General features: G+C 37.9%; 1 protein-coding gene across 1 annotated transcript in view; it reads right to left on the reverse strand.

The window, feature by feature from the left end:
• The window catches only part of nrv2 (nervana 2), a 55194-nt gene extending 50309 nt beyond the window's left edge, over positions 1-4885 (reverse strand). Inside the window, exon 1 of the mRNA XM_023159067.2 lies at positions 4624-4885. Coding sequence (XP_023014835.1) covers positions 4624-4807 — 184 coding nt within the window. The 5' untranslated portion in view covers positions 4808-4885. The remainder of the gene's footprint in view (positions 1-4623) is intronic.
• Between the last annotated feature and the right edge of the window lie 8020 nt (positions 4886-12905).

The raw sequence follows: 12905 nt of genomic DNA on the forward strand, positions 1-12905 counted from the left end.
GGCGACCATTCGCTTCGCTGTGCTTCTTCCACGAAAAACTTTTGTTGGATTCAGCTCGTCTTGGACCCGAAGAGGACGGATGTAGCTCTCTACAATCGACTCTTAAGAGGAGCTCTGCGGGAAACAGAGGTCCTGACTCCTGGCAACAATGAAGAACTGGAAAGGTACACAATATCTATCCACAACAAAATAGACACTGCCTATAAGGAATCCTGTCCAATGAGGATGGTTCAAACGCATGGCACAACCAACACATGGTGGTGCCCTGAATTGGAACACCTCAGGAAGACAGCGAGAACGACCTTCAACAAGGCAAAACGTACAAGACTCGAAGAGGACTGGGTTATATATCAAGCCAACCTCAGAGAGTTCAAAAAAGTCTGCAGACGAAAACAAAGAGAAGCCTGGAGAGCCTATTGTGAGGCAGTCGAAGACTTTCCACTAGCTTCTAGGCTACAGAAGGAACTCTCAAATGACAACCATAAGACTATCGGCATCCTGACGAGGGAAAATGGCGACAAAGCCGCCAACCTCCAGGAAAGTGCTGATATTCTTATGGAAACTCACTTCCCAGGTTCTGTCTTTCCTGGAACGGCGAACTGGACGGATGTACCAATAACACCCTCACAATATGACTGGCAATATGCTAGTACAGTAATTGATGAGGACAAAATAAGATGGGCTATATCGGGCTTTTCCCCCTTCACTCTTATGCCACACCTGGTTGGAATATTCAGAGCCTCTCTAGCTCTGAGGTATATTCCCAGTAAGTGGAGAGGAGTAAGAGTAGTATTTATACCCAAACCAGGTAGCATGGACTACACCCTACCAATTAGTCTCACATCGTTTTTCTTAAAAACCATGGAGAGGCTATATGAGCGGTATATAAGAGATGAAGTACTTGTTAACAACCCACTTCATCCAGATCAGCATGCATATACTCCGGGAAGGTCTACTGATTCGGCCCTTCACCATGTGGTTAGCAGAATCGAGAGATCATTGGACAACAAAAAATCCACCCTGGGTATATTCATAGATATGGAGGGACCGTTTGATAAAACAACCTTTCCAACAATTACCCAGCAACTACACTCCAGAAATGTACCCCTGATAGTAGGAGACTGGATACTCCAGATGCTTTCTAGCAGAGCAATAAGTATTAATGTAGAAGACATCACAGTAAAGGAACTGGTCATGAGGGGATGTCCACAGGGAAGGGTCTTGTCACCCCTTCTCTGGAACATAGTTCTGGATACCCAAATTAATCATCTTAACAAAAATGGATTCTACACAATTGCATACGCAGATGACATAGTTATTTTGCAGACCGGCAAATTTGTAAACACACTGTGCGATAGAGCGCAGGATGGGCTCAAATTAATAGAAACATGGTGTAAGGAACAGTCACTGTCGATCAATCCCAAGAAGACTGAGATGGTCCTTTTCACCAGGAAAAGAAGTTTAACCGGTTTAAAACCTCCCTAAATCTTCAAAAGCAAATTGAACTTCTCTGAAGAGGTGAAATACCTTGGTATTATCCTCGACAAGAAGCTAACGTGGAACTCTCATCTACAGAGTAGAGCAAAAAGAGCATACGTGGCTTATGAGCAATGTCGAAGGACAGTGGGACGCGCATGGAGTCTTTCACCCCGTGTAGTCGCCTGGATCTACACTGCAATAATAAGACCTATGTTAACGTATGGAGCCATTGTATGGAGACCGAAAGTTCTACAAGCAACGGCCATTCAAAAATTATATCAAATACAGCGACTGGCTTGTTTAAACATCACAGGAGCCATGAGAACGACATCAACCGTGGCAATGTAATTATTTACTGGTCTGAACCCTCTGGACCTGTACGTTAAGGCGTTTGCCTTAATGGCCATGTTACGATTGTGCACGGCTAGTGTAAACCTCGAAGTAGTAATGGGTCAATCGAGACTGAGACTGAAGTAAGAAGCGCTTACTTCGCAACCTCTGCTGCAGGCAACCAGTGTTGCAATTGAACCCAGGTTTGTGTTTAATAAACCCTACAAAATACAAATAAAACAGAACACTGAGTCATATGCTACAAATGCAATACGCATATGTACAATTGCTCCAAAACCAAATAAGGCTCAGGATGTGGAGTGTACTCCAGATCACTAAGCCTAAGGATTAATGGGGAAGGGGAAAAAATACCAGCGTGGTCCAAACAGAACTGGCTGGTATCTCAATCGCCACAAAAGAAATAACCAAGAAAATAATTTCTGGCAAAAACATAACAATCTGCACTGATAGCAGACAAGCACTATTAGCCTTGAACAGACAGTGTGTTACCTCAGCGCTAATACTAGAGTGCCACCAAGATTCAGCCAAAGCCTCGGTAGATAATAACATTATCCTGAGGTGGGTTAAAGGGCACGACAGGAGTAAAGGTAATCGCAGTGCCGACTCTTTAGCCAAGGAAGCGGCTGGATTGAGAATTTTAGGACCAAGTGGCACCCACGGCCTGATGACTTCGACAATTGCGGAACTAGTCAAATGTTACACCTATGCTCAATCTTTAAAGAGATGGGATGAAATCAAAGGATGTAATTTTGCCAGGATCACCTTGGGCGACCCTGGGAAGCTGGCGCCGAAGAAATATCTGGCGATGACCAGGAAAAATATACGCCTTACAGTAGAATTTCTGACTGGCCACTGTCAGCTGAGGAAACACCTACATAATATGGGGCTAGTGGACACACCTCTATGCAGGATGTGTGAACAGGAAGATGATACTGTCAGGCATGTCCTGTGCGAGTGCCCGGAGTTATCGTCAATAAGAGAGTGTGTGTTCGGCGAGTCTTGGCCTACACCTGCCGATATAAAGGAGATGTCTCCCAGCGACCTGTCCACCTTCCTGGAAAGGACAGGATGGACGATGACCTAGGAGGACAACTCCTCGGGAGGATGTACAATGGGTCACATGTGGCCTAAGTGCGTGGGCTTACACTCACCCTCCCTACTCTACAGATACAAATACAGATTATTTTTTGTTCATAAAAACGACAAAAAATATCGGTACGACGATGAATATTCTCATTTAGTTTTCGGTTTTACTAGTAGAAAGGTACCACGTCAACAATGTCTAAAATGGTCAATTCTCGTACATTTGAAGAAAAATTGAAGCGATTTTTATTTACGGTGCGACGCGTAACTTTCACGAGACCGAAAGGATTTTCAATGAACGTTTTCCGAATCGTCCTATCTAAAGAAAATATTCGAGGAAACTTGTATCCAAATCCACAACTACCAGTAAAGTACATAACAAAAAGCGCCCATGTCATCCGGAAGAACAGTAAGTGCAAATGGTGAGATGGTAGTAAATCCTGAACAGTCTACTTATTCCGTCGCAAATGTTTGTGAGGTGTCTCCATCTACTGTGTGGAAACTTTTGAAGAGGAATAGGTATCATCTATATAAAATTAAAATGGTGCACCAATTAACTGAAGATGAACCTGATCGAAAAACAGAATTCTGCGAAATCATGACGGAAACCATTGCAAGGCATCCTACCTATCTCCACAATATTTGTTTTAGTGACGAATGTACATTTTTTTCAAACGGCAATGTTCACAGACAAAATTGCCGTTATTGGAGTGACACCAACCCTCATGTTTTCCGGGAAACACATACCCAATATTAAGAAAAAATTAAATAGCAATATTGGGAAACCACATTGTAGGACCTCTATTTATTGATCAAAATCTAACAGGGGAACTGTATTTGAATATGCTGGAAACTACTGTTGACCCTCTCACTGAAATCGTCGAAGCGAATCCTAATGAATTCTATATGGATATTGTATTCCAACAAGATAGAGCATCGCCACATTACTCCAGACAAGTAAGAAACTATTTGGATACTACTTTTCCCGGTCGTTCGATTGGTCGTCGATGTCCTACAGTATGGCCAGCCCATTCGCCAGATTTGACACCTTTGGACTTTTTTTATGTGGCTACTTGAAGCAAAATATGTACGTAAGTGAACCTGCTTCAATATTGGATATACGGCAGAGAATAATTAACATTTGTATTGAGATATTGACGTTACTGTGTTCGAAAATGTTCAGCGTGGAATATCGGATAGGCTGTTCATATGTCAAAAAGTTCAAGGCAACCATTTCGAGCATCTTCTGAACTGACCTCAAGCTCATTACCTCATATTATGTAGGCAATTATTGAAAGTTTCGCCATTTTGTAGTGGTTAAAGATATTGAGTTCATATTCTGAGGTTGTGAAGTACTTGTCAGGGGCCTCGAAATTATGTGTCACAAGACCCCACTTTACATTTAATTTTTTTTCTCAGATGTAGCGCAGTCGCCATCATGAAAGTTTCATCTGTCAGTTTCACTTCTAAATAAAGTATTCGTGCATTAATTTCATCATCCCAAATTTCAATTTTTTTAGTTGACCCGTTCAAAAAATTAAATGGGGGGGGGGGGCATTAAAGAAATGCACTGTATAAAATTATGTTTCAGGACCAACTGTTCTTTATCGACAGCTAAACATGTCTGAACTGGTAACGTTAATTGTTATAATTGTTACGAAAAATATTATTGATATTCTTAGTTACTGATATTAAATGGTTCACACTCACACCAACTTGTTGCGGTCCTCCCAAAACATGTTTTCGTCTTCGGGTCCCATATAAATTTGAGAAATCGTTCACTATTGCTCAACTTCTTCTCATCCAATTTGCGGAAATATTGGGCTTGAACGGTGAGCAAGTCATCTTGTATGCTGAGAGCCCTCCCAGGAAGCTTTTTTGGTGCTTTCGTCATGTCTTCAAGTTCTTCTGGTCACTTAATACTTTTTTGAACGAACAGACACAATAAGCCCCGATGAGAACATAGCCACTGAGAAGTTTGCAAAGTGGTCTTTACAATGGACATTAGGAGGGCCCGGATATTAGTGTTTATGTGTTAATACATCCTTTCCAGTGGTTCCAAAATGTTTTCTGCTTTTATATTGCATCGGTTTGTTACGAAAGCGTCGAAGGGCCACACAAAAATATTTTTTTCGATTTGTATAATTCCGACTTTCATCTCAGAATTCTGAGTTGCAAGTCGGAGTTCTGACTTTCATCTCAGAATTCTGACTTGCAAGTCAGAATTCTGACTTGTATCTCAGAATTCTGACTTGTATCTCAGAATTCTGACTTGTATCTCAGAATTCTGACTTGTATCTCAGAATTCTGACTTGTATCTCAGAATTCTGACTTGTATCTCAGAATTCTGACTTGTATCTCAGAATTCTGACGTGTATCTCAGAATTCTGGAAAAATGGGCATTTAAGAAAAACAAATGAACATCGTCGGAGTGCGCTCAGTGAAGAGATCAAAATAAATGTTTTTCTCTCTGTCGAAGAAAATCCCCATGTCCCCACTAGGCAGATAGCTCGGGAACTCGAAATTAGCAAGTCTTCAGTGGCAAGAGTTCTTGTAGCTGCAAAATGCCATCCATATAAAATAACAATCGTCCAGGAACTTACTGATCCAGATAGAAGACTTCAGTTTTGCGAAAAAATGATGGATCTACTAGACAGGAATGTTGTACATAAAGAAAACTTATATTTTCTGACGAATCAAAGTTTTTTGTTGAATGGTGTGGTAAATCGTCAAAATTGTCGTTATTGGGCAGACAAAAACCCACACTGTATAAGCGAAGGCCACACTCAACATCCAGAAAAAGTCAATGTTTGGGCAGGGATCGTTGGAGATCGAGTTATAGGACCGATTTTCTTCCAAGAAAATCTTACTGGAGCAAGATATTTAGAATTCTGGCAGATGGACCTAGTTCCTATAGAAGCTGACGTGCCAAATAGAAACATCTGGTTTCAACAGGACGGCGCGCCTCCTCATTTTGATGTATATCCAGGCAGATGGATTGGCAGAAGAGGACCTTATGAATGGCCACCTAGGTCTCCGGATTCAACACCTTTGGACTTTTTCTTATGGGGTTACTTGAAGAGCAGAGTTTTTAAAACCAAACCGGCAAATATTGAGGATTTAAAAGAAGGAATAAGACAGGAGTGTAGGCTAATTTCTGGCGAAGTAATCAGAAATGTTCAAAACGAGTTTCAGTTACGTTTAGGGTATTGTCAGTTAGTAAATGGACATTTTGAACACTTGTTAACGAAAGACTATTGATTTTGAATTCATTTTTTGAAATAGATAATGTTTGTTGAATATCTTTCAAAGGACAAGGAGTAAAAAAATGAAATTTGGCAGGCATGTGCAACTTGTTGAAGTCATTAAAAAAAAGTGTTGTCATTTAAAAAAAAATATCGATGACGTTATATCTCATATTCGAGACACACTGTATAATTTTTGTTGCATTAAAATAAGGGCAGTTTAAAATACTAATCGACGTGTCCGAGCATATTTCCGAAAGAAACAACACCTTTGATTTAGTGAATTTGTTCCATGTTAGAGACTCGCCCTGTATAATAATCATTTATATCTTCTTTGAATATCGAGATTGCGTCAAAAAATAAAACTGCTGTAACAAGATATTCACTGGCAATCCGACAAAGTCGATAAATAGGACTATTATGACTTAGATTTGACTGAGGTGTTGGAGAAACATAAAGAACGTTGTATTATTTTTTTCAAATTAGGAGATAGCTTAGATAAAAATTGAATACAGTTAACTTTTCCATTGATCACCTTGTAAATGAAAATTCAACTGGCTATTCAGCATGTCCCACTCGTAATGTTTTGAGGATTTTCCATTGTAGTTTTATTGGTTCATTTTCAAAAAATATCGCTTTCTAGGTCGGCATCACTAAGAAATCAATAATCGAAAAGCACATTTGTTAATAAGATATTCAATGGTTTACAGTATAAATGAAAAATATTAATTTATACCTACACTTTCAAACTCAAATACAGAACAAAATGTTTTTTTGAGAGTGATGATTGGCATCCTACCCAGAACAACATACTGTAATAAATACTGATATACTACAATAAACACTATGGTAGGACGTTTTATCTGTTGAATAACAGATCAACTCGGACAACGATACAGGTATAAAGCTAGTCGACTACAAAGTCAGAATTCTGAGATAGAAGTCATAATTCTGAAATACAAGTCAGAATTCTGACTTGCAAGTCAGAATTCTGAGATACAAGTCAGAATTTTGACTTGCAAGTCAGAATTCTGAGATACAAGTCAGAATTCTGACTTACAAGTCAGAATTCTGAGATGAAAGTCAGAATTATACAAATCGAAAAAAATATTTTTGTGTGGCCCTTCAACGCTTTCGTAGTTTGTTTCTTATACATATTTCGAAAACTATTCAACTCAGAAGATGCTATTTTTCACTTTACCATTATCATGAACACCGCGCCATAATCATTAGTCCTTTTTTATCAATTCGACATTCTACCAGTACATACGTGTACATACGTGTAGTGGTCTGAAAAGACCACTACACGTATGTACGAGAAAACAAGACATTTCCTCAGTTTTTTTTTTCAACATACACTCAGCGTTTTTCTCTCCAAAATAATTGTTCACGAAGGTGATTGCCTCTTCATTTGACGAAAATCTCTGTTCTTCGAGCGCCATATTAAGATGAGGAAACAGAAACAGTCGCTTGGGACTAGATCTGGTGAGTGAGGCGTATGGTCAAGCAGTTCAAACCGTAAATCATGGATTTTTGCCATGGCAACCGCTGAGGAGGGAGACGGTGCGTTGTCTTGTTGAAACAGGACCATCCTTTTCTGCAAATATGGCCATTTTTCTGCAAGTTCTGCCTTCAGCTTGTCAAGTAATAATTCATAGTATGCTACTGTAACATTTTTTTTGAAAATAATCTATTGAAATAACTCCATGACCTTCCTTAAAAACAGTCGTCATCTCTTTCCCAGCCAAAAATATTGTTTTTGCTTTCGTCGGAGTCGGTTACCTCTTTGCAGTACACAGTTTGGACTGTATTTTTTCAACACGCTTTTATTAGATTCACCTGTATGTATGTATGTATGTTTGTGTGTTTGTTTGCTTGTAACTCTCAAGCTCGGGATCTGTATTTGATAGAATTATCGACATTATTGATTGATCTTTTCGCGGCAGATGACGCTGTATATAATTCGAACTCACTTTACATGTATTTCTTCATTTGAAAAAAGTATTTTTTTAATCAACTCTCGCGCCTGCTGCCTTATTTATAACCCACATTTGCGCGTCTGCTGCCTTGGGCTTGGTAGCTGATTTTCAGACTCCCTCTCCGGAATCGGAAAATATCAATGGCCATTTTCCTAAACAATATACGACTGAATATTACTGGAGTTTTTTCCCAACACCATATCGCTATTTTTAACACTTCGACACGTATTTCGATCACCAAGTGATCATCTTCAAGATGAAGATTAAAGTAGAAACTATCGCGAAGCCAACGCTATTTATGCTATGTCGATTTCTTATTATGTTTTCTTATTCGAAGTCCATTGTAGAAAACGCTCAGAGCAATGGAAAAAATATGAATAGGTACCTAAAATGAAAAAAAACTCTCGAAAAACTCTACGGTAAATAGGGAGACGTGAAAGTTGCTATTGTGTTTTTATTCAACTCAGTCAACCAATTTCCAGGGCAGTAATTTAAAAAGGAATAATTCACACAATTATAATCGAATGAGAAAGAAAGTTTTTGGCTTTCTGCAACTCCATCTGATAAAAAAAAGGGATGAGAGAATCTTCCAAAGAAAGGAAGGAAGTGATCAATTTGAAACTCTATACATGAATGTGTAGATCATGCAAAGAAGTAACTTTCAGACACAAACTGAAAGAAAGTCCTCCTGAAACAGCTACTTTCATATAAACATTGAATTACACGAAAGAAAATAATTCTTTCGAAACAAACACTTCCATATGAACACTGAATTATACAGAAGATACTTTTCTCTACTCAGTTTGTATTTTAAACATTCGTTGTGGAATAAAAATGGGATATCATTCATATGAGTTCTACTTTAAATGAATGGTAACAAATTGCACTTACATGGAACACTGTCATCCTCACTGGTATACACCGATGTTTCGCCTTAAGACAGTTGCCCTAAGGCTCTTCAGTACCAAATTGGATAACATTATAGAAAATACACACACTTCATTCGGAATCCAAGGGATTACAAGAAAAATTCGAATTATCAAGACTTCAAATCATCAAGAAGTTTGAATAATCAAAAGGAAAGAGAAAAAATCGAATATTCAAGAGTATTTAATATATTTTTGAAAATACCATGTACCTAAAATGTTATCAAAAAAATTATTCACTCCTAAAAATATAACCCGTTCAATTCATATAATCGAATATTACCGAAAAATCCCGAAATAAAAAATTGAATTCAATTTCTTAGTAAGAAGTGAACGTCTACGATCCAAAAACTACAAAAAATACAGGTCCGTATTTAAAAATTCAAAGATGGGGGGGTGGCCCAAGTCAGATGACACCCTGTATAAAAGATTCATGGATATATTCTGAGAGCCCACATCAAGTGCCAATAGCAAAATGTGAACTGATTTTCAATATGTCTGCGAATAAAGAAGATATAGGCAAAAAGATAATTTGGGAATTTTTTGTTTTTCCTGTAGATCTCCAGCAAAAGAACTATATTCGATTTCTTTACATCATTGAATAGGTCTCTAAAATACACAACTTTGCCATAATTCAACCGGCACTCTATCTCTTATCATTTATGAGATCCCCATGTACAGAAACGAATTTGAATAGCCCTGTATAATTTGACATTCTTCAACTTGAAAATGCCACCAATGCCACCTTTGAATGACAAGTATAACCCCCAATTTTTCAAATAGAAAGTATAGGTTTCAAAGGTCTCTTCATTCTCTATTCGAAATTGTTATCGCTTTCAAGTTTACTGCAACAATTAAGATAAAATAAATTGAAATCATGTGGTTACCAAAATTCGATAAAACACACTCAAAAACTAAAATGTATTGCAAAACGTAATGAAATGGATGTTAACGAAGTAGATATTCAGAATATTTATCACGAACATCTTGGCAACATCCTAATCTCAAATAAAACTGTTTTCTAACATCATTTAATATTCAGTGTCATTGCTTTTCGAGTTTGAAAGCCGTGGATTTTTGGATTTTTTTCCTGACGTTTCGCTGGCGCAAGTGGCTAGCTTCTTCAGAGGTTTAACCATCATGGCTTGCTGTCCGATGACTACCTTTTAGGCTTCGTAAAGCGTATTTATGCCTTGTCAGGTAATCAGTTGTATTTGTACCTGTATTTATACCTCTGCATTTGTACCTGTATTCGTACCTACACTTGAACCTGGAACATTAACAATCTTGCTGCCTGTAGTCATCGGCCATGATGGTTAAACCTCTGAAGAAGTTAGCCACTCGCGTTAGCGAAACGTCAGGAAGAAATTCCAAAAATCCACAGCTTTCAAACTAGAAAAGCAATAATACTGTAAACCTCAGCCGTGAAAATCTAAACCATTTTGTTATTATTCAATATATCAGACGGGACCGACCTAATCGCAAGCGTTATTCGTTCTTTTGATTCATTCGAATCTGAAGGTTCAGTTCTGTACACATCGCTCTTTACATATCTCTATGAAAAGAAATCAAATGATGAAAGATCAGGTGATCGCGCTGGCCATTCAATTGATCCTCGCCTCCCTATCCACCGATTGGAAAATGTTCTATCGACATATTGCCGGACATTAAATTGATAATGTAGTGGTGCTCCATCCTGCTGAAACCATATCGTATTTACCAGAACTTGAGGGGTTTCCTGGATCAGAATATAAATTTGCTTGACTTGGAATGACATCATTTTGAAGTAGTGCCAAATAATTATCGTCAATGAAATAGGGCCGATGATATGGTTTTCTACAATTCCTGCTCAAACATTAACCGTTTGAGGGTATTGCGTGTGTTTTTCTTTCATCCAATGAGAATTTTTCGTTAACCAGTAGTGGCGATTTTGCCGATTAGCTTGACCGTTAAGAGACAAAGGACACTCATCAGAAAACATAACATCTTCTGATTGGATGATATTGTTATCAGCTGCTTACCAAAAAAAGTTCTTCTATCAAAATCGTCTTTCATGAGCTCCTAAGTAGGTATTATTTTATAGGGATGCTTTTTGTTTGTTTTTCAATATGTTTGCTATCGATGTATGGCTAACATTGAATGTGGTGGATGCCTGTTTACCCGATGTATGTGAGTTTTCCTCAAATTCAAGCATCACATCTAATTTGAGTTCATCACTCATTGCATTGGCAGCTGCTTCTTTCATCTGACCCACATGACCATGCTAGCGAAATTGCTTCTCTATTTCGTTTATTGTTCCTTGAGATGGACGGTAAATTACAAAATTTCTCATGGAATAGGCGAGTTACTCCCTGTTGTGTTCGGATTTAATCTCCGTAACCAATCATTTGTAGAACTGTTATTTCATGCATTTGCGTTATTCTTACCATTTGTCAGACTTGAAGTTAACGAACTTCAAACTTGAATTGAAATACTAACAAGTAATGTTGTAACATAAAAAACAAGTTGACAAAGCGTTTCAAACTAACGTTGCCCCGAAAATGATTACCAGGTTTTTAAAAGATACCATCCGAAAAGATCGTTGCTATTGTTTTTGCTTACTTTCTTATTGTCAATACTTCAACACTAATATATTGCACAATAAGTGTATTTTATCGAATTTCGGTAACCACATGATTTCAATTTATTTTATTTCAATTATTGCAATGAATTTGAAAGCGATAACATTTTTACATAAAAAATGAAAAGACCTTTCAAACGATATATCACAAGCCTATACTTCCCATTCAAAAACTTGAGGGTTGTTCTTGTCATTCGGCGGGAGTTGCAGGTAGAGGTGGCATTTTTCCGTTGAAGTATAGTATTTCCAATACCAATTGGAACAGCACAGAGAAGGAATTCCCGCCTCGACATAGGCGTCGGCATATTATTTTTCAGTGGTAGCTTTTCAGTTACTTATTCTTACAATCATAGCAATTGATCATCCCATTAAAAAGTTATCTCAACTGAATTTCTCCGCCATGGATAATTATGAAAAACTTCGAGATTTAAGGTAGTTGATTTCCGAGTCGAAAACTCTAAAATACAATGAAAACACAAATAATCACACCGAATTTTCGTCAAACATATATTTACAACAAAATAGAGGCCAACAAAATTGATAGAAAAATCAAAATTCTTCTTCGCTATTTTCGGATGAGGTGGAATCATCATTGTGTTGAATAACGATCGGATTTATGGAACTTTGCACATAATATTTGTTCTCTTCTTTTATAACGTGGGCCACACAGTTCTTCCACACATCACTATTACCTAATTCATTCACCACTCGACTTATATTGTCAAGCACTACAGCATTCAAAGTCGGTGACTGATTACACTTCCGCAAGCTTTCTTTCTTTTTAGCCCAAACCATTTCAATTGGATTGAACACACAATAGTATGGAGGTAAACGTAAGAGAATATGACTACGTGTTTCACACGTCGAATCAATAATATACTCTTTTTTGAAATTACGTTATTGAATGGTCGCCAGTAATACCTTTTTCGTTGGAATCTTTTCGGGTATTTCCATGTCATGATTTCGCATGGAATCAACAATATCTACTTTTTCTGTGTTATTGTTTGGTATTGTAGTCAATAACCGAGAATGATACGAAGCGTTATCCATAACAATAACCGAGTTTGGAGAAATATTTGGGAGAAGCTGCTAACTGAACCAGGTTTCGAATAAAGCCGCAGTCATATCTTCGTGGTAATCAGCAGACGAATCTTTTATTTGGCAGACAGAAGCAAAGCGTTAGGTACAAAACCACTTTCATTCCCGGTATGCAAAATTATAA

The sequence above is a fragment of the Leptinotarsa decemlineata genome, unplaced genomic scaffold (assembly GCF_025532065.1).
Source record: "Leptinotarsa decemlineata unplaced genomic scaffold, Ldec_3_MD MMD2_tig00026374_RagTag_RagTag, whole genome shotgun sequence".
In the NCBI taxonomy this organism is placed as follows: domain Eukaryota; kingdom Metazoa; phylum Arthropoda; class Insecta; order Coleoptera; family Chrysomelidae; genus Leptinotarsa; species Leptinotarsa decemlineata.